At 41.3% G+C, this 23,470-nt stretch overlaps 1 protein-coding gene across 1 annotated transcript in view; it reads left to right on the forward strand.

The window, feature by feature from the left end:
- The first annotated feature begins 436 nt into the window (after positions 1-436).
- Positions 437-23,470, forward strand: part of LOC149784950 (uncharacterized) — a 40,374-nt gene continuing 17,340 nt past the window's right edge. Inside the window, exons 1-4 of the mRNA XM_089978601.1 lie at positions 437-683; positions 1,665-1,822; positions 4,187-4,265; positions 7,534-7,686. Coding sequence (XP_089834727.1) covers positions 563-683; positions 1,665-1,822; positions 4,187-4,265; positions 7,534-7,686 — 511 coding nt within the window. The 5' untranslated portion in view covers positions 437-562. The remainder of the gene's footprint in view (positions 684-1,664; positions 1,823-4,186; positions 4,266-7,533; positions 7,687-23,470) is intronic.

Below are 23,470 nucleotides of genomic sequence, written 5' to 3' on the forward strand. Positions count from 1 at the left end.
TTACTCTCTCTCTCTCTCTAAGCACATACATATACAAAGACATTTTTGTCACATCTTTGTAAACCTCATTAAACGATTACCCTTCAAAACTGAAATCTGTTGGGTCCCAAGTGTTTTATATTTTGAGGGGTTTCACTGTTGAACGTGTACGCGCGCGCGTGTGTGTGTGTTTGTGAAAACTGTTTCAAACCGCGACTTCTCAGACGTTCTTCTTCATTCAACTATTCTCAACTTCGGGAGATACATGGCCGCGACCCTCATGTTTTCGTATATGGTGCATATTAGTATAGGTGTGAGGTCTATATCTATGTATCTATGTCAGGTCTATATCTATGTATCTATGTCAGGTCTACATCTATGTATCTGTGTGTGAGATGTGACACGCAGCAAGTCGTACTCAGTCACTAAGGTACGTAAGCACTGGCGGGTAACATAACAGGGACAAGGGGCATTCGGCTTCTAAACGAATATCAGTTTTAATCTTGCTTGCTTAAGTAGTAGGGACGATGCCCTACATCAGACCGATCTGATATGAAATCTGATTGTACTGTGAAAAGCAGTGATGAAGACTAGTATAGTGTTGTGTTTTTGTGTTGTTCACTCATTTTCTGTGTATAATGCAGAAGGAACAAAGACTTGTTGTGGACCCAGCAAATGGCAGGGCGTCGTGCTACAAACTATTGGTCAGTTACTGAATTGTATTCATGCTTTCTCATTGATTGCCCATCCCCTATCCCTCACCTGCACACCCACCCACCCACACAGAGTACTTCTACATACCCCACGCAGAGTACTTTTACATTATTTATTTCTATGTTTATCATTTACTATCCATGTTTTTTGGGGGGATTGATGCTCGTTTGCCTCTGTGTCTTCCGGAATAAAAATGATTTATACCTTCACAAATGCGTGCACGTACACGAATACATATACTGAGTATGTATGTATGTATGTATGTATGTATGTATGTATGTATGTATGTATGAATGTGTGTGTGTGTGTGTGTGTGTTATTTCAAATAATTTCCAAATAATTTCACACAAATCAAAATCTGAATACAATAATATAAATGATTCTGCCTAGATGTTATTGCAGGAATAAATAACATTTCCAGCAAAGAAGATTATATTTAAAAAAACAAAACAAAACTAAGACTCAAAATAAGAGTCAGGATGTAGGACAATAGTTCATTTCCATAACAACCCAAGCTATAATTAAACATGGTCTGTTACTAAAATTATAATAAAGAATTTATAATAAAGACCAATATAAATATATTTACTTCTATTCCTAATAATTCTAATAAAAAGCCCATACTCATAGAGAGAATATTAGTTATATATTGTTTACAGAATTTTAAACAATCAATGATTTTGCTCAGTTAAAAAATGAACTTGATTTTGGGCAAGGCCAGCGCCAAAAAACAATTTGTACCATCCAATGAATACAAAGCTAACAATGAAAATGTTATATATATATATATATATATATATATATATATATATATATATATATATATATATATATATATATATATATATATATATATATATATATATATATATATATATATATATATATATATATATATATATATATATATATATATATATATATATATATATATATATATATATATAATTATGCGAATCTAATCTTTCCAGGAACGTACAGCAGGACCCAGGACTTTGCATCACTCGCCTACGTTACGTCCAGAGTGTACTACGACTACGACAACAAGCTTGTGGCGGTAAAAGAGCGTCGCCTGAACGAAACCGCGAGCATTACGACCGACACATGGAAAATTATGCAGTATTCTGAGGTGCGACTGTCCGTTTACAATTTCCATAGTTTGATAGTCGACGGGATAATCAAAGCATACAATCAACATATTATGTAACAGTTGTACGGACGTTTATGGTCAGTGTATGACGTTCGAAGTATTTTCAGGGAACATGGGCGCCCGCAGCATAGGTCAAGGGGGTGACGTGACCCCCAATCATACTGCAAATATATATATATATATATATATATATATATATATATATATATATATATATATATATATATATATATATATATATATATATTCCGACAAGTTTATGGATGCGTGGGGTCGTGGGTTTGATCCCCGGCCGAGTCATACCACTTACAAAAATGGTACTAACAGCTGCCTCGCTAGGCGCTCAGCATTAAGAGGTTAGTGTTAGGGCTGGTCGGCCTGGTGTCAGGATAATGTGACTGGGTTGAACATCATGCAACATATCTGCGACATGATGTCCCAGTGCTAGACATCACTATAAGCTGCTACACTGCATACATCGTAGCGATATGACTGAAAAATTGTTAAAGTTACGTTAAAAATCCAAAATCACACACACACACACACACACACACACACACACCGACAAGTTTATCATGCAGATAAAGCTCAAAGTATGTCACAAGAATTTGTTCAAAACGCTTAGTAAATATTAGCTATAGTTTCAGACTGCTTACTATATTAACTACGCAACTAACGCTCCCGGCCGTGACTGACTGCACACCCCCCCCCCCCCGCCCTGCAAAAAATCCTGCGGGCGCACATGACAGGGAATTGCCAGTCAGCTAAAGGAGGGGTGAGGCAGGTTTGGTCGTGTCTACACTTCTTTCTGCATTCCTCCTGTCTGACCGTCCGTCAGTGCTAAGTTCGGTTTTTAGCTATTTTTTATTTTGTATATACACTGTCGGTCGTAGTGACTAGATATTAAATGTTGATCACCGAAACCCACATTTTACTCATAATTAATAATTAGGTTGTACCCTGTATCTTTAGATCTATGTCATCGATCTCGAAATCACTGGCTAATAAAGCAGTAGAGAGTTTTTCAACTCAAGTATGCTTTAAACCAATAATCTGTTAATAACGATTAACTGCTTTTTGAGCTTTTCAACTCATTATCTTTCAGTAGGACTGCTCCGGTGGCCTAAAGGTTAGAGCGTCCGCCTCGGATGTGGGATGTCGCGGGTTCGAACCCCGGCCGAGTCATACCAAAGACTTGTAAAAATGGTACTAATAGCTGCCTCGCTAAGCGCTCAGCATTAAGAGGTTAGTCGGCCTACTGTCAGAATAATGTGACTGGATGGGACATCATGATACATGTCTGCGGCATGATGCCTCAGTGCTAACATCATTATAAACTGCCATACTTCAGACATCGTAACAATATGACTGAAAAATTACGTTAAAAATCCAAATCGCTCTCTGTGTGTCTCTCTCTCTGTGTCTGTCTGTCTGTCTGTCTCTCTCACACACACACACACACACACACACACACACACACAGAGACACACACACATGGAGAACCATATCATCGTACTTTCAACTAAAAGTTTATCTGGTTTGTTACTTCCTAATATTCCTCACGTGTTTCTAACAGTGTTTTCATTCCACAATGTTTTTTTTTTTATCTTTAATGTAAAAATAATTTCTGATCAACTGATATTGTTGTTCATATATGTTTCGTTAACAATGATGAACTCTTTTATATTCATCTACTAAAACTGCACATACGGAAGTTTGATTAGTAGCTTTAAATTATTAAATATATTATTATCAAGGATAACACGAATGTATTTATTGTAATCTTTTCCCCCGTAAAGAAGATGAAAAAATCTTCCACCAATTGTATTTGATATTTTAATACTATTTAAATGATAGATACAGAACTTGAAACATAATTAGGTGTCATCGAAGAGAAAATGACACCAGCCAAACATCACTAAAATTAAAGAATAAAACAAGAACTAAAAATTAATATATCAACTGGAACACACGAAGATATAAGTTGTAAAACCTTAACAGAAAAAGACTGGAAAAATGGACAAAAGGAAAACAAATTGAGAAATATATGAAATCTTTGTCAACGCGTTGTCATCAAAACTATCATCATTGCCAGATGTTGGCGGTACAATAAAGAATATGTTGACAATGAAGTGGTTAATAATTTTGGTGTGACAGTGCATGTAGTATTGCTGTCAGGTCAGGGTATGCCTGGTACCGTAAGTAATCATAGAAGGTAATACATCTGACTGTTGACCCAGAGTGGACAGCTTCACAAGGCTTCACCTGGAAAGACCTCTTCTGTGGAGTTTTCTTCTAATTATTTTTCTTCACTATTCATTGAAACTACTGTAATTATTTCAGGCAACATCCTACATCATAGAAAACGGCAGGTGCCAAAGATTGCCGTTGGCTGACAAAATGCCATCACAGTGCATACCGGGTAAAGTATTATTTTCTACAAAACATTGAGTATAGACTCTCTCTGTCTCTGTCTGTCTGTCTGTCAGTCTCTCACACACAAAGACAAACACACTCCACTTTTTAAATTGAATTATTCATTAATCTTGTGAAGCTATTGTCGTTATCAGTTAGACCGCTTTTCAATTGTAATCTTCAGAGCAGTGGCGTCACTCGGGTTGGTGTCACCCAGTGCGGTAGCTCATGGTGTCACCCCCATGGTCCTCATTCCGTAAAAGATAATACATAATCCTTAGTAATGTCATTTTGGTGTCACCCCCTCTGATGGTGTCACCCGGTGCAGTCCGCACCCCCCGCATCCCCCTAGCGACGCCACTGCTGTGCCTGCTATTCATGTATTTAACTATGATCGGCTGTCCGCTTATGAAATCCGACTAGACCGAGCAGTGTGTGCTCTGTAAAATTTGCAATTTTTCATTTTGGTGTCACCCCTCTGAGATGGTGTCACCCGGTGCGGTCCGAACCCCACGCTCCCCCCTAGCGACGCCACTGCTTCAGAGTCTTTATTATATTTGTGTATAAAAATGCAATGTATACTGGCATACATATACACGCGCATCTTTCGCGCTGTACAAAACACATTATTGTGCTGCCGATTAGTGTCCCGGGCAATACCAATGAATAATCATGTCAACATTTTTCTTAAATTACCTAGATATCACCCTCATTCAAAACTAAATTACCTAGATATCACCCTCATTCAAAACTAAATATATGTAGTGAACATAGGCAGTTGTTGTTGTTGTTGTAGGGTTTAACGACATTTTTCAGCACACGATAGGCTATACATGGCGGCCAGTATTAATGGTGGAGGAAGAACCCGGGAAAACCTCCGGAAAGAACCACCGACCCACGAGAAGCTACTGGCAGGCTTTCTCACATACCAACATTGGCCGAATCTGAGACTCGAACCCACGCAGACAGAGGTGAGATGGCAGTGATCCGTAACGGAGAGCGCTTTAGACCACTCGGTCACTCGGGGCCCCTGAACATAGACAGACTTAGACTTTAACCTTAGTCCATAGTGCCTCAAAGGTCCCTTGCTGGACCAAATAGTGCAATATTGAATTTATGAGAACAAGGTCCCCGTCGTGGCCTAAGGAAGAAGACCCCCATAGTGACCCAACGTGTTTACAGGTAAAGTTGGTGGTGGTGGTGGGGAATAGTGACAGAAAACTGAGCTTAGAAATCACACAAAGGTATATACATACATGGATAGTGATACAAAGAGAAATTCTTACATATAAATACACACCTGGAAAGAGAAATACCCCTAATTACGGAACAACACACATTCTTAAAGCAAACGCTCATACATACAGGCCAACACCCAGTATATTACAAGTACGTTAATTACAGACGAAACCAGAAACGCTTGTCGTTACAATCGACCACACATTCTTACAGACCAAAACATCCTTTGCGACAAACACTCTTACTTATAAGCAAGCACTGTTACTTATAAACAAACACCTTTCCTTACCAACACAGTTCTAGGAGGAAGGTTTTCATTGTGTAGTATAATATAAATTTATTTCTTGTATTATTTGTTTGGATTTTAAAAATAAAGATGGCAATCGCGATTGTTTTTCTCTTTTGCGATCCAGAGTAATCTATTATATGCCGAAGCAGATTAAAACGTTTTTTTTTTTTTTTTTTGGGAGGGGGTCATGTTTGCTGTTTCTGGCCTCTGTTTGGAATAAAGTAAAAAATACTCTTCACCTATATGTAGAGAAAGAAAGAACTATGTGTATACGTCTTAAATATATTTGGGTTGGGAGAGAGAAACAATATTTTATCCAGATCCGAATTACTTTCCGTCAGTCTTGCTAGTGCAGTTATTCTTTATCAACTTTGAATTTTAATGTCTTCATACAAGATGGTGAAACATACAAATATGGGCAGTCAAGTGAATTTTTAAGTTTGATTTTCAAACCATCCGTAACTATTGATGGTCAATAAATTTTCTCTGACTTTGATTTTTTTAAATGTTTTATTACCTTTATACCGGATGGAAAGACACTAAAATAAAGAATGGCCCAGCAACTGCATATCTACACTTAATTTGCTATGTTCTCATCCCTCTAATACTGCATGTTAAAACACAAAAGTGTGAGTGTTTCATACGCTAAAGATCCGTACTACCATTGAATTGCACCACATCGATGCACCACTCAGTAACTCTAAAAACAAAAACTGAAGTAGCACGCTATTTTTCCCCTAACTATCCAGTAAATCTTATAGCAAAACAATGCATGATAACGCTGATTTGTTTTCCTAACTACTCAGCAAACCTAATTAAAAAAAAATTGCAGGGGCATGCTGATTTGTTTATATTCGCATCTACAGACGATGGTCTTACTGTTTCCAAGTTTTATGGCGATCCACTCAAATAAGTGAGACTAGTTGCGTTTTTCCACAAACACAAACACAATTATCGGTTGTACGTTAGTTAATGTCGCGGCATTTGGAATAAAATGCCCTGCCCAAGGACACGCAACGGTAACTGTCCCGGGTTGATCCGATAATAGTATCTGAACCCAAACCCTTCTGCTCACGAGTCCGTCATGCTAAGCACTGATCACTCTGGCCCGTTAAAATTAACAGATATGAGATAAAACCAACGGATATAAAAGGCTGAACACTGTGGCCTACCGTGTTATGTTCTTCTAGATTGATCAGACTGACATATTTCCAGAATCTTGCATGTCCTCTGTCCTTCTGTCTTCGACAAATCATCGGAGTATCTCTGAATGTCTTTTTGTTAAATTATTAGATATCTGGTGGTTTAGTACATTTTTTTTTATCGACAATACTATTGAATTTCCCCACAAACGAAAAATGTATTCATTTTAGATGGTTGTTATGAGATCTAACATTTTTTCGATATTATAGTATGTTGTTTGCTCCAATTTCCCAGGCATGATAAAGCCAATAATGTGTTGTAAGTACCGTTATAAACCAACCATCAAATGAAAATATTTCCTTTACTTAATACCGGTGTCCGCTGGTCCATTATTCCCTCCCCCCAAATCAATAAATTAGTCTGAAAATAAAACAGAACATGACTAACTTTGATCGACAGTGAAAGACAATATCCATCCTTATCTTGTTATTTTATGTTATAAATCAAGCCCATAATGCATGCTATCTTTTTTAATTATAAAATATACATGCAGCAAATTATGTGTTGTTATGTGTTTTCACACTTGGCGTTACTTTGATTGTAGACCAAGCTGTCAGCATTGGCACGCATAAATACCCCGGCTTTGACGTAGACATATGGTTCGTTAAGGACAATAATACGGGAAAGTCAACACGTTATGGCGTCACCATTGATTCGTGTATGTACGTCACAGAGTCGTATATAACTAAAGGACCAGGTAAGTTTCTAAAAAAAATTTTTTCAAGGAGGGATATTTTGTGTTAGAGGAACAATTAAAAAAGTTTAGATGATATTATGTATTGTATGCAAGTTTAATTTTAATCCTAATATTTACCGGCTGCATAGGTAATTACACGAGATAGTTTGTCCAAGGTAATTAAAAATCCAACATCATATTAGGGAAAATATTAAATTACAATTCAGATATTTCCAAGCTGATCTATACCGAGCTGAACGAAAGCATAACCTGTCCTTTTCCATATGAGTTTTAGTTTGAGTATTCAATAACAGTTTGTGTGTTCTAATTATTTATTGCTCGAAGTCACTGATCGACCTTGCAGATTTCAGGATCATCAAATTCTGTCAGTTCCAGCTCTTCACCAAATTTAGTGCAATGTTTGAGCTATTTAAATAGTAAAGAATATGGATATGTAACAGTTTTAGACAGAATTGGGATTTGCTTCAAGTGATGTTGCTTCTTGAAAGAAAGACCCGTGATTTTTCAAATAAAATACTATATCCGTTTATCCTTAAAAGATGTACCAGACATTGGAGAGTACATAAAGGAATTGAACATACCAATCTTACATGGAACATACAAAGTGATAATAGGTAATAGTTTGACTGAAATTGTATTTGAAAACACGAATGAATAAAGAACATTAATGCCAGAGCTACAAAAATCATTCAATAATGTTAACTCAGAGTCTTTTACAGAACATCATCAATCAGCAGTAATCTTTTGCCAATTGACAACTTTGACATTTTAGAAAATTAATTGAAAGGTGTCAACTTGACATCCAATGGAATTAGGTAATTCACTGGACAGTTATCATTCAATGTAAACTTTCCTCTATCTTTGATAAATGAGTAGTGAAGGGGGATACATTAGCGACAATGGGAATTAGCATTACAGACACGCCCCCCCCCCCCGGGACAGATTAGCGACAATGGAAATTTAACATGGAGAAAAATCGTGGGATTGTTTAGCGACAAGGGAAATTAACATGGAGAAAAATCGTGGGACTGTTTAGCGTCAAGGGAAATTAACATGGAGAAAAATCGTGGGACTGTTGAGCGTCAAGGGGATTTGAACATGGGAATAGGGGACTGTATAGCGTCAAAGGAATTTAAACAGGTTGGGACTGTATAGCGTCAAGGGAAATTGAACATGGGATTTTTTTTTTAAAAAAAAATAAAAAAATAAAAAAAGGGGTAGGCAATCGAAAGTCATTCTCTATTCGAGACCTATGAGTGGCCCTGAAAAGGACCTTTGGGTTTCTTCTTCTTCTTCTTCTTCTTCTAACTCCTCCACTTCTTCCACCAAGTCTTCACTTTTTCCATTATTCCTTTCTTCTTCTTTTTCTCCTCTGGCATCCAGTCTGGATGGCCCAAGGCTCTAAACTTTTCCTGGACTTTGATCCAATTCTGATTGAGCCTCTCAAAATCTGCCTGTTTCTTTTTGTTTTCCTGATCTTTTCTTTCTTTATTCCATCTCTCTTTAATCTTCTTTACCTCTACCTCCATCACTTTTCTCATCAACTCCTCTCCTTTCTTCAGTCTGTCCTGACCTCTCTCCACAAAAGAGCACTCTGTCCCATGTGACATATTTTCAAGAAAGCACCTGACTTTGCTTACATTGTCAAGTGCTTCCTTTAGGCTTCCCACTCTGACATAGGTGGGATTTATCATACCTCTCAATCTCTTTTCCTCCTCTTCTATCATTTCTGCTATCACTTCTTTTGCTACGTTTAGGCAGTTAGCGTAGTCCAGATACTCTGCTATCTTCCATTCTTTTTCTAGTCTCTCCAATACATAGATACCATCCATTATCCAATTGTATATATGTACCAAGTTGTTGAACAACTCACTTGCAACCACCATTTTCGTTTTTATTATTCCGTAGAATGTTTCGAACATCAAACCTTGTGGGTTCTTATAGTGAAAGCGCGGACGTGATGGAAAACATCCCCCTAAGGCATAAAATTGATATTACCTAGATCATGACCAAACAACGCGCGGACGTGAAGGAAAACATCCCCCTACTTTTCTCATTTCATATGATCTACTATCCACATACGTGAACCAGCAATAAACAAACCCCAAATCTACTATTTACACACGCAAATCATTGAAACTAAATCCATAATTTACTATCCACACAATCGTACTTGATCTGTTACAAAACCCAAACTATTCTCTCCACATACGCTAAGAAATAATAAACAAACCCATAATCTACTATTCACACAAACGTACCTTAGCTCTTAAAAATACAAACACACAAACACACAAACATATACCCTCACACTAGGAAAAAAAAAGAGTCAGTGTTTATATTCACACTACTCTACATACACACATTGGCAAATCGATTGTTATTTCTTTTCTAGAGTATTGGGTAGCCCTGAAAAGGGCTGTTTGTTTTTGAACTCCAGATGCACCTATCTAATGCTGGCACCTTCCTGGTCTGGCGCCACACACACATCTTCTTCCCCAGTCTCTTTTCACTCTTTTTTGGGGGAGAGCAGAGGCGGGATAAGTGGCTTCAGAATCCCAATTTTCTGTCTCTGGGATTCTGAAATTTCTTCTCTCCTTTTACTCCTCTTCTTTTTTTCTTCTTTCCTCCTCCTCTCTCATACTTCCCACTTCGACAATGGCCTCCGCGGCCAGTTCATTTAACAGGCGCCTGGCATATTCCAGGTGCATCTGGAGTTCTAGTAGTTTCACAATTCTGGTGTTCATTCTGGTGGTGTTGATCAATCAACAAGGGTAGCTAGACTGCCGAACGAGTTTCAATTTATAGTAAAAGCGCGGACGTGATGGAAAACATCCCCCTAAAAACATAAAATTGATCTTACCTAGATCATGACCAAACAACGCGCGGACCTAAAAGAAACACTCACTCACTTTTTTATACTACCCATTACTATTCTAAAAAAATTTCATTAATCACTTCAATATACTATCCACATACGCAAAGCAATCAAGCTCCAAATCTACACTCCCCACACCTCTAACAGCAAAAACAAAAAAAGGACATGATCTTAATCTACTATCCACACCAACGTACGTTAGCACTTACAAACACACAATCTTATACACAAACACATACCCTCACACTATAAAAAAAGAGTTAGTGTTTATATTCACACTACTCTACCTACACACATTGGCAAATCGATTGTTATTTCTTTTCTAGAGTTTTGGGGTAGCCCTGAAAAGGGCTGCTTTATTTTGTTTGCTATGGCAATCTTTTAGTTTCTAAGAATGCGACGTCCTTTGAGGATAGACTTTCTGACGATAGGTCTGCTTCTTCGGAAAGAGAAGAAGAACTCTTTGGTGTCGATACGACAATCGACAAAGCCTCTGTCAGGTTCAGGTTCCTGCTGCTGCTGTTGTTGTTGTTGCTGCCCTCTCTGCTGTTTCTGAAGTATGTACTTCTCTGTCCATTCTTCTTTTTCCCTGTTCACTTCTTCTCTGAAGAGCTCTTGTATCAGGTCTTCAGTGACTTTTAGCATTCTCACATTCTCTATTTCTTCTGGCTTCGGCATCAGACTGTGTCTGACCCTATGCAAATTCACGTAGGCTTCGTAAAGCTTAGCTAGTTTGGAGCACATCTTCATAGGAGGATGAGTCGACAATGGATGGTTAGACTCGAAACTACCCCGGTTCTTAAAGTCAAAGCGCGGACGTGAAGGAAAACATCTCTACACGGTTTTCGAGCCGGAACGTTCAATCAGTGTCATAAGAGGGATAGTAAGAAGTCAAAGAACATGAATCAACATTCTTATAGCCAAACAAAAGACAAAGGCATTTTTTTCAAAACAAAACATTTTTTATTCAAACATCACTTATCACTAACCAACAACTCTAAGATTTTTTTTAACAATAACTCAATCATATAACATCAAACTTTTTTTTTCTAATGACAAACATTTTTTTCAATTAACACTCTACTTTAAACAGGGTTGACAACGTTGTGAATGAAATTGTGATTTCCACTGTTGGAAGTCATTAGGCCATTGATGGACACTACGTTTCCTAGCTTGAGACAAAAGATAAGCATAATGGTCACAAAACCATCGATCTACTTTCACATCGTTTCTAGAAGAAGAACGAGGATCAAAATGAGTCACTAAATGTTCTAAGGAATAGCCCAGGCTGCAATGATGCAGAAAATACACAAAATATTGTCCACACACCAAGGAATCTGTGCCTTGTAATTTCACATTATTGAATCGGGTGGTCTGAGCATTTCTTCTCATAAAGTCAATGATATCGTCTTCCAAAGGGGGCAATCCGTACGAATCGAAATATTCCACACATCCTTCTTGAGGAAAGTAGACGGCTACCCAGTGGGTTCCTGGGAGATGACTGTCGTCCGTGTTGATCACGTAAGCTAGATGGTCTTGAGGTTTGCGATGAGGGAGTTCATCTTTAACACAGACGACAGGATTCCAAGAAGACGTATACGAACTGTGGTTCAAAAGGTAATAAAGTTCCCAGGTATCCATTTGTGTGTTGTTTTTTCTTCTTCACAGGTAATAATAAGTCTTCAATTCGATCCTGACTTTTTGCTTGAAAATGTCTGACAAATAACCGTTTCTTCGTTTCGTCTCCTCACTTTGATTCAGGAGAGCTTCGATGCGATCGATCTCTTGAGTGGTTAATGGTGGACAAGAATGTTCACGCAAGTCTTTATACCATGGATGCAACACGTCTTCGTCCGAGATGAGACTCCAAGCATCGTCCAGATACTTGTCCAATTTTTCTTCTTGACTCAGCATCAGGCATTTATCGTGTTGAATTTGACTGGGATGATCGTTTTGACATCCATAGCAATCTTTCTTGATCAGTTCCGTCATTTTTTCGACCAAGTGTTTGGCAAAACAGGAGACTAAATGGGCTTCTTGTTCTGGCCATCTTGACTTCATCATGATAACTTCTTCTTTTTCCATGGTCTCCTCACATTCCATCTCCAAAGTTTCTCCACTAGGTAAAGAGGGATAACAGTCTTCCATGGCTTCTAATAGTCTAGAATGACTTCTCTCAAACTGTTGATTTCTATGGTATTATCGAATTCTGCATACAGGATGACGTTCACCGTTTTATCAGGGTCTCGGTTTGCAAACTGAATTTCCACACGAATCTAGCCGGATTTTATAGGGTGGAAATGTCCCTCGTCGCTGCCTTGGTCTGGAGTGAAATCGAAAGCCCACAAAGCATAACCTCCTGCATAATCCTCGTACGTAATGCCGTGACTGGTGTTGGTTCCTAACTGTCCGGTGGCTTCGTACAGGGACAAGTACGATCTCAAGTAATTCTTCTTCTCAAAGTCAGGTTCGAAAGGTCGGGTACACAAGGTTTTTCCATCGCGACTGACTTCGATCTTGGACACGCCAAAGTGTTGAAAGTAGAAAGGATTTTTAGCGATAGCTCCGTTGAAGGCTTCATTCTCGACCATACCAACGATTAAACGTTTGGGTAGCTGTCCTTGGAACAGATGATCTTCGATCATGGATCGCTGTCCAGCAGGAATGGTGAAAGTTTTCACTTCCACGCGACGTATGGGATGCTTGGCGATCGTTCTGCTCAACGTCTGACTAATGTCGTTTCCCACTTTGGGTAACACTTCCACGCGTCGTACGTAGAATCTGGCTTCTTGGATTTTGGTTTTGTAATCGTCAGTATCAGCCAATAAATGGAAAGCGGTATTGCTGCGATTCAGTCTCAGGCGGACATCCACCCCGTTCAGCAAATATTTCTCTTGCAACCACATGTCCAAATGCAAACGATCCATCAGTTCTAAACTTTTGTTGAGTCCTTTGATTTTTTTTTCTTCGTTCTACAAATCCCTCATTGTGTTTTTCTTTTCATCAGCTTCCAATAATTCAAACTGGTCTACTTCGTCAGGTTCCCATAGCACACAGGCATTGAGATGAGTATTCTTGGCATCTATTCCGTACGTCAAGAGATTCTCCAGGTAGGCACGATAAGGGTAAGTATCCATGCTGCTACTGACTAGTTTGTTATTCAAGTACAAGTCCATTCCACTGAACAAGGAATGCATGAAATTGTTGACGGGAGCTACTGCTTCATCGTTTATAGGACCTCCAGTCTTATCTAGAACTTTGACTTTCAGGTACAAGTAACTGCTATTCAGATCGATGTAATCTTCGGGCTGTCCCTTGATGTCAAACTCGATGGGAGCGGAATCCGTCAATGAGGAGACGGGGTGAAATTCCACCCATTGGGATTCTTGCATGGTCATCATGGTAGAGGGCATGGCAAACAGATCCAGTTCCGACTTGGAACAAGCGCAAGATTATCGGTGCATCATTTTGTTCTGTGTCTCAATAATCGAAAACGTCTAAGTCTCGAACGGTTCTTCTTTTCTTTGTCTTTCTCGCTTTAGAAGTGTGAAGTCTGGTGAAAGGGTGTTTTCTTCGTCGTCTCTTTCTGCCTTGTCCTTGCTGAATGCCTGATTCGGTAGCGTGCAGGGCATTTATAGGTGTGTCTCGTCGGCCCAAAAGGTCTTTACCCGTTTGTAGCAAGACATTTTTGCCTGCCCTCATGAAGGCTTCTTTAGGGTTTTGTTTGTCGATGATGACATTTTGGAGAAATTCTTTGCCTTGTGTCAGTGCCGCATCTTTCAAGGCGTGCAATCCGCGTGTCACCATCGGTTTTAACACCGGAGCCACCGAACGAAAGGCCGATTTTAACATATCTCCTAAACCGTGTCCTCGCTGTCGAGCAACCCCTCGGTACACTGGATACATGACTTACGAGTCGTGAGAAAACCGTTTTCGAAAATGGAGTTTCACCGTGACTTTTCCTTTGGTGAATGGAATATTTTGTCCCAAATCTCCTTTTATAGTAATGTTGACTGTGTCCAAATACGACTTGCTGACAGGCAAATAGTGAGGATGTACAAATTCGCGGTGGACGTGGTAAGTGTTTCCACCTTCCTCGTCAGCGTTCGTGGCAGAATCCACTTTGAAAGGAATGACACGCAGTAACGGTACGGAGGTGTGTCCCACCACGTTGTACTCCACCACATCGGAATACACGAACATCAAATTCAGTCCTTGATTCAGTTCTCCCGGGGTACGAAATAACTTGCTAAAAGACTCGTTGTCGTAAATGATTGGTAATTCGTTTTTCTTCATCATGGCCATTCTCATGTTCATGTCTCCGCCCAACATATCAAATAATTCAGGACAAAATAAAATGGACAGGGTTTTACTCCCGTCAAATTTCATCGAGAAGCGACGAGCTGCTTTGTGGTATTCCATGATGACACTTTTTCTGACACTTTCCAAAGCTTTCAGAAACACGCCATTAAACCTGGTGGCTATGGTGCTGACCAAATGTTGACCACTAAAATAATAGCCTGGGGGAATGAACAAGTAATAGGTGGTGTACTTTAGATTTCGTGAACGGGATTTCTTGTCATATTTGACATGGGTATCCAAGTACTGTTGCACTTGCTCGTCATGAACTTCCACATCAAATTTATTTTGATTGGAAAGGACATTGAAGACTTGGGTCGGGTGAATGATTTCCACTAAAGCCACTTCCCAATGGGCTTCGTGATCTAACTGGATGGCCTGAGGTAATTTGGCCGTGTAACAGCACAACGTGTTGTTGGGAAACACCTCCATGGAACTGTCACTGGGTAAGGTCAAGTAAAATTGGTTTTTGTGACTCATAATTCCGGAGTTCTGTGGCTGTCCGAGGGGTTACTGGACGTCAGAGGCGTGTCTCCGCCCAAAATGGGGTTGTTGTTGTTGTTGTTGTGGTTGTTGTTGGAGTGGTGACTGGCACTGCCACTGGACACAAGGTTCCCGTGGTTCCCGTTCGAGGTGAATTTCAGGGAGGGATTGGGAAGCAGGTAACCGATGCAACTGCTCAATAAAATGGTCCACAATTGTTTGTCTCCTTGTTGCAAACTCAAATTGGCAATGGCTGCCCCGATGACACAATACACCACGAAGATTTGGCAGAAAAAGACGATTTGCGTTTTAGGCACACGTTCTCCACACCACACCCACAAGGGTTGTTTTTGTAAATCTTAGGTGAAGGAGTGGTCGACGTAGCTGCGTCTGTGTGAAAGGGCATGATGGTCACTTCTTTTTATAGTCGATGACTTGCGAAGCGTCGATCTAAGAATCAAAACTGGGTGGATATCCTTTCCAACGTACTTTCACTTCTTTGACACGTCGTTTGCCCACTTTACGGGTTCTGCGTTCGAGAATGCTTTCGATGTCGTACACGTCGTCTTCTTTTTTGGTCACACGTTGTAACTCGGGCAAAAAAAAACGTTCCTTTGAGCACTTCTCCGTTCATGTCTTCCAATTTATAGACGGTAGGATGATGGCCATGCACTCGTCCAGTGACACGAAACAATTCGGTCGTCCAGTTAGGTAAGTAACCTTTGTCGAAAGTGCGTTTGGTTTTGCCAATGCGCACCCAATCTCCTACGGCCAACTCTCCACTTTTCTTGGGGACAGCCCTCGTTGGGGACGTACCAAACAGGCGCTCAAACACCAACACTTCGTTGTCGGGAGTCACTTCTTGCGGGGCACGTCCGATGCTTCGATGGTAAGATTGGTTGTACGCTTGCACCAGGTGCGGTAAGATGTCGATGTACTTCAGAGTGTGGTGATTCGTAAAATATTTCCACATGCGTTCTTTCAAAGTGCGTTGAAAACGTTCCACGATGCTGGCTTTGGTTTCGGGATTCTCGGTGGTAAAAAAATGAATGTCACGTTTCTTTAATTCTTTTTGGAAAGCTTGGTTCAGAAAGTCGGTACCTTTGTCCGTTTGCCATCGAAGAGGGTGACGACCACTTTGTTTCAACACCCGTTGCAGGGCTCGCACTAACTCGCTGCTCGATTTGGAAGTCAAGGGCCCGACCCAGGCAAATTTGGAAAAGACGTCGATGACACAAAACAAATATTTGTATCCGTGATTGTAGCTGGCCAAATGAGAGACATCGGCTAAGTCGGCTTGCCATTGATGATCGATGCCTTCCACTCGGGTGCGACTTCTGGCAAACTTGCGTCGAATGGGTTTGTGTAAAGTGTAGGTAGCTTGTTCTTGTAACCATCGTTGCACTTGAGGTAAACGGAGACTTTTCAGTCGCGTTTTGGCAGCACGATACAATTTTTGAACTCCTGCGTAATTTCAGGATGCGAGGGATCGTAGTAAATGCTGGCTAAGACTTTTTCCATTTTTTTTTTGTGTTAATAAGTCACCCACTCTTCGGTGATGCTACTTTGGGTGGGTCGAAAGGGTGGTTTGGAAACAGATTTACGTGTCCGATGGGCTACGGGAGTAGAAGTCGAAGGTAGTGGTGGTGGAGGTGGCAATGGAATGGCTTTGGTCTTCTTTTCTTTTTTCACTTCTGGTTTCCCTTCTTTCTTTTTCACTTCTGTCGAAGGAGGAGTGGACATCATCTTTTTAACCCAAGTTTTCATTTCTTCTCGTTGGGGTGTGGGGGACGGGGTCAACAAGGATGCTGCAATCTTACTCGAAATGGGAGCTGCTGACGGTGTTTGAAACACTTCTCGCATCTCTTCTTCCTCAGGTCTTCGTGGGGTAGCATCTCTGGTGACCCCTAGGAATGGTAGTAGTGGTGGTGGTGGTGGTGGTGGTGGTAATAATGATGGTGCTGAACTTTTCATCAAGGTCTTAAAATCTTTCAAAGTGGGTAGAGCTGTTTCGTCTAAAGCTTTCTGGTGAAAGAGTTGCAGTCGTTGCAAGAGTTGACCGTACTTTTGCGATTTTTCTGTTTCGGACAAATCTTGGCGATCCATCAAGGACTGCAATTCGTGTTGTAACTGGGACATCTCGCTCAAATGGGGATTGGGAGGGAAATGCGGGGTGCGTTGTTCTTGCCACCGATGGTATTCCATCCATCGTTTGTAAGGCACTAAAGCTAGTTTTCGTCCTTCCATGGGGTTGTCAGGGGTCGATTCTGAGATCTTGGGACTTCCGAAGGCCTTTTTATCTTGCTCCCACCAGTCCTCCCAACATGGTTCCCAAGACTCCTTTCAGTATGGGGCCTAACAAGAGAGGTAAAATACCTCCACGTTGCACTAACATCTTCTTTTTTTGACGAATGGGAATTTTCTTTCGAACCATTTGGCGAAGAACGTGACCATGTTTGCTTAAGCATTGTTTCTGGTGTTTGGACAAAGGGATCGTGCCTTTCAAAACGTTCAAACAACATTCGCACACGGTATCGATGATCTCTTTGGAGGCCGTTTGAATGAGTTTTTTTCGTAGGGGCGGAGAAGCTTTGGACAGGACAGATAACATGTCCCCATGTTTGGCTAAACGTGGTGGCAGTCCTTTCCTTTTCTTTCCTTGGGGTTTTCTGGAGGGTGACATCTTTGAGTCTTCAGGAGCACCGAAAAAACACTGATACCCGACTTGGTCACAGGCCTTTTTTATACTGGAACGCGTCGCCACTGGTTGTCTTTACGTCGTATCAGTTTGAGGACAGGCATGACACGTCGTGGAGGGGTTCGCAACGGACTAAATCAAGCCAGTTCTTGCTTGGACAAATCCAGTAAACTTTGTAACATGCCCGATCTTTCTTGGACTTTGATTTTGGGAGAAGGTACTTTGTGAGCAGCAGCCACTGCCACTAAATTGGAGGGTCCTGCCACTGGGGAAGTTCTTGGTGTGATCAACGTCTCCAAGTACTCTTCAGTTCTTGGTGTCATCAACGGAGAAGTGGATGAACGTGAGGCTACCGGAGACGCAGTCACCGCCGTGGCAGGTCGTGGTTTGCGAGTGTAAGGTTGCGTCCTGGCCGAAGAAGTGCCCCTCTTGCGACTAGTTTTCTTCTGTGGACTTTTCTTTTTCTGGGGACTTTTTCTCTGTTTCTTTTTCTGGGGGCTTCTTTTCTTTTTCCGGGGTGGTGTCTGGTAAGAGGAGGGTCCCGCCACTGGATAAGTTCTTCTTGGGGACCTGGTCTTTTTCTTCTTCTTGGAGCTTCGTTTGACTTTTTTCTTGGGGAGAAGTTTGGGGGCATTAGGATCCCATCTTAAGAGAGAGCGAATGATGACCCCTCCTAGAGTACCGCTTCCTCCAGGTTTCAAAATGATCTGTTTTTGGTTTGAGTGTCGATGCGGGGATCGGCCAGTTGGATCAAAGCAACTTTGTTTCGATCAAAAAAGCGTTTGGTTTGATGAGGAATCTGAATGATTCCTTGGAGTATTTGACTTGCCGTCACCGTGAACCATCGTAAGACTTCTTTGAGACTAGCTTCTAAGACACGAGCTCGTATTTGTGGATTTTTTCCTCGACTGATGCCATACAAGGCACGAATCAATTTGACGGGAAGATGCTACTGAAGGGACGTCATGTTCACACTGTGTGAGACAGACGAAAAGGGTCTGAGGTTTTTATAGATTTTTTTTTGTGGAGTGAAATTAAGTCGAGGACGGAGACGTGTACAGGACAGGTCCTCCGTCTTGGCACCAGTGGTGAAACAAGTGGGTACGAAATCGCAAATCCTCGGGGGTCGTAGGTTTCAAATCGACGAGTAAATAGGCGTGTGGCGTTTGAGTGGCATCGTCGTACACCTGAGTCAGCCAAGGCGTTCCTAACTGTTTGGCTAAGACTTGCACATGCGATTTATCTCGAGGACTTTTAAACAAGACCACGTAATGCGCATTGAGACTGATGGTGCGATGGGCTTTACTTTGTTGAAACAAATTTTGGGTGATGTAAACGACACTGGCATTACGGTGATGCCCTTTGCGCGTGAACCACAGTTTAATTTCTTCTTCGTGTTCTCCTAACATGTCGTCAAAAATGACCAAATGGGTTTGACGGGAGTCAGAGACGATGCCGTCGTCTTCTTTAGGAATGCCTTCCACAAACACGATGGAATCGCCTTGACTTTCTCGCAAGAGGCTGTACGCCGATTGTCACTCTTTGTAACACCACACGATCCGCTGAGGTGGCCGATCGATCAAATGATGTTTATGTTCGATCAAACGTTTGACGAATTCGGTTTTGCCTGAACCGCTAGGTCCAGCAATGAGGATGTTAAAGGGATGGCGAAGATACACAGCCTCCCAACTGGCACGATCTAAGTGTTCGTCGATGACTTTGACAGTAGAGGAAGAGGGAGCAGAGACAGCAGAAGTAGCCATAGTGTTAGGAATGTCACTTGTGACACGAAAACAGACAAGACGAGAGTTTATATACTTTTTTTTCAGAACACGTTTATTGAATGTTTTAAACATGAATACGAAAGACAAAAATACATAAAAGCCAAAGGCTTAAGTACAAGGATAAAAGGCACATGATAACCATTAACATGGAATAAACACAAGTGTCTGTACAACATGTTTTGGGTAATGTTCTGACCAGTTCTATAGTAGGGGGTAAGGTCACACAAGTGTCCTCCCGAAAGGGTCTTTCAGGTCTGTCCACGATAGTCCCGTCCTGGGTGACGGGTTCTTCTGGCACCGTCATTAACACTGGTTGAAAAGTAACTTTTTTTCCTTGAACAACTCTCGTGCATATTGGGCCACTTCTTGGGTGCAAGCCTGAAAATCCCATTCTTTCCAGGCACGGACATCTGTCCAATGGGGGTGTAAGTCACAAGCTACACACACATCGTCATACACGTCCTGGGTAGCTAAAAGTTGACGAATCTTTTTTTCCCGTAGAGGTCGAGAAGTATCCAGATGAAATCGCAAGGCTTTGAGCAAAAGGAGTTTTTCGTGACCATTTAAGGCCATGGGGGGTGTGGTAAGTACTGATCGTAAAGAGTCCACAAGGAATCGGCTGGTAAACGAAATCCCAGAAAACAAGTCACTAAGACACACACCACTTGTCGACCCAAATTGAATGGATACAGTTCTTGTAATAATCGATGGTAATGATCCACGGTTTGAATATGGTCATTGAGTTCCTTCCACGGAATCTGTTCAATAATATGTGACATAATCCGTGGCATGGCAGCCTGATTTTATAGTCTCTTTGTTTCGGAAGCAATAAAGGTAATTTCTAACTAGACATGTTCGTTCTCCAGTAGGGAATTTAAATGTTACATACTGTAACCGAAACGTCAGAGTTTGTCTAGATGTTTCGTCTTCCGCTAAGCAGATTCCACGTAACATATGTTGGTTATCCTTTAATTCGTCTTCCTCAATACGTTGCAGTAGGTGAATCTCGAAGTAACCAAAATTACGAACGTTTATTTCATTCACAAAGTGAAAGTGTTCAACAAGGTCTGACCACTGAAACAATTTCTGACGAATCAGTCCTCTTATACCATTCAGGTACCAGTGGTTAAAGATCTGGTGACGTAACGGATGCAATTGTTCTTTACGTTTGACTTGTATTTTGACCAGCTCTCGGTAAATCCTTTCTCTCAACTCCACAGGCAAAGCACGAATGTTCTCTTGTAAAGTATCCATGAATAGGTCAGTCCGTACAATTCGCAATCTTCTCCTAGAGCAAAAGTAATCCACATAGTGAGTAATTTCTGACCACTGCCATTCAGGGTAACGTCCAAGAATGTCACTGAACTCTTTTGATGTAAACGGTCTAGAGTAATACAATAGGACGAATGCACACTTGACCCAAAGAAATCTAACACACTGGTTGACCTTTTCACTTTCCTCTTGCGAATTTCACGGCACAAAAGTTCTACAGTCACCCATTGAGATTTCACTCTGGCAAGTCCCTGCCAAACTTCCTTGTAAATCTTCTCTTGCAGTTCTTTAGGTAATGATTCAATATCGTTTTTGAAATGAAGTTTAAATACTGGTCTCGGTGATGTCAAACATTTGACTCCTATCCAAACTGGTTTCTTCTTCGTCAACGACATGGTAAGTTACTTTAATGTCTCGGTCCCACTAAGGGTAAGTAATGACAATTCGGTGACCATCGAGCATGTTCTACGTAGGCCGAATCTTGCGGTTCCCAGTGGTGAAGTGACACACCGCAACTGAAGCACTTGACTTTATCTCCTTCGCCCAAGTAGAAAAATCCGGCTCTGGCTAATTCTTCGGGGGTCGGTCCTCCCAGATACTTAGGCCATTTTCCTTTGAACGATTGAAAACGATTTTCAAAGTTGCAGTATTCCGACAAACTCACAAGGAACGAATATTCGTCTTTCACAGGTTCGTTTCGATGAGGGTTGGGTGACATGGACAGGAGTTTACTCAGGGCTGGATGACATCCGTAGGGGGGTAGACGTGAAGGTGGACATTCCCCTTTAAAACGAAACCCAGTAAAATGTCCAAGAGGACGAGCGGCATCGCCTTCGCATCCCTCAGGTTTGACACGAACAGCATCACTTTCCATGATAGAGGTAGTGAGAACAAAGTTCCCACGATGCTTTACGGCATCGCTAAGGTCACAGCGTACAGCATCGTACCCATCGCAAGGCTCACAATCGCATTCCACTTCAGAAGCCTCACACTTGAATTGTGCCTGTCTAAACTTGTTTTGTGTTTCTCTGAAAGTATTCATCTTGTTCGCTCGATCTTGGTAGTCCCAATGAACTATCGATCTTGACCATAGCCCCTTTTTATTCTAGTCGCAATGCAGTCTCAAGCTTGTACATCGTTCCTTTTTTATGTTTTTTATGTCTTGTTTTGGAAGGTACAGTCTCTAAGGTACCGTCATCATTGTACCGTAATGTCATGGGTGGAAAGGCCATAGAAAGGTAAGGGCAGTGTGGAGACCATCGAGTATGTTTCAGAATAACTGAATCTTTATAGATACATAGATCCATTCGTAACTTCAGGCCACAAGCGAAACACTGTACTTCATATCCCAATCCTGACTCAGGTCCCAAGTAGACAAATCCGGTTCTAGCTAAAACATGCGAAAAAGGTAAACCTTCCCTATCCGTAGGCCATGCTTGAAACGTGTCCAGTCGACGGGCACAATCACAATAGTCAGGTAAGAAGACTGGAAAATGGTAGGGTTTGAACTTGGAGTTCTCATCGGGTTTCTCACTCGATTCTTGCTGTGGCGAAGTCATCCTTCTGGTGGGTGGCTATCCGCTTACAACCAATGTTTTATACCAACATGTCCATACGGCAAAGTAAAGTGGTTGGGCAGTCGCACTCGCTTCTGGTACACGATTTGATAGACTTTTTCCAAGGGTCGACTGACGATGTGGTGAGTGGGTAAACGTACAATCTTGTTCGGTTGATAGGTGGTCACTTTAAAGTTTGCATCCTCTCCCGATTGCAAGGCTTCTTTCAATACCCCAAAGTTGACCACACGACTGGTACGATAATTCAGAGTCAGTCCTTTCACTTTGCACGTCGTGTGCACTTCTCCTTGTGGGTCCCGGTATTCGTAGCCGTAATTTTTGGGACCGCCACTGACGAAACTTAGAATCTTGTCGTCGGGATGCTCGTCTGTCCAGGCTCCTAAACGGTCTCCTTCGATGTCAGGGTGCTGTTGAATCGGGTGATGGATGTAAATGCAACTGTCCGTGTCAAAGTACAGGACGCGTTCCCCTAACAGTTCTAAAGCTTCGTACAATTTTAAGCGAGCATGAGCTGTCACGTAAGCCGCAATGATGACATTTCCAAAAGGGTCGTCTTGTACAAAGTCCAGATCTTCTTCGTAATTGACCAAGATCAAATCCTCGCGAACGACGTCCACGTGTTTCATGTATTTGGTTTTGTCGTGAATCATCTGGAAGTAGCGGGAAGGTTCTGTCAAATATTCCGTCTTGGGTAAACACGGTCGTTGTGCCATTTTACCCCACAAGCAATTTA

Source organism: Sinohyriopsis cumingii, chromosome 13 (assembly GCF_028554795.1).
Source record: "Sinohyriopsis cumingii isolate HCF-2022 chromosome 13, ASM2855479v2, whole genome shotgun sequence".
In the NCBI taxonomy this organism is placed as follows: domain Eukaryota; kingdom Metazoa; phylum Mollusca; class Bivalvia; order Unionida; family Unionidae; genus Sinohyriopsis; species Sinohyriopsis cumingii.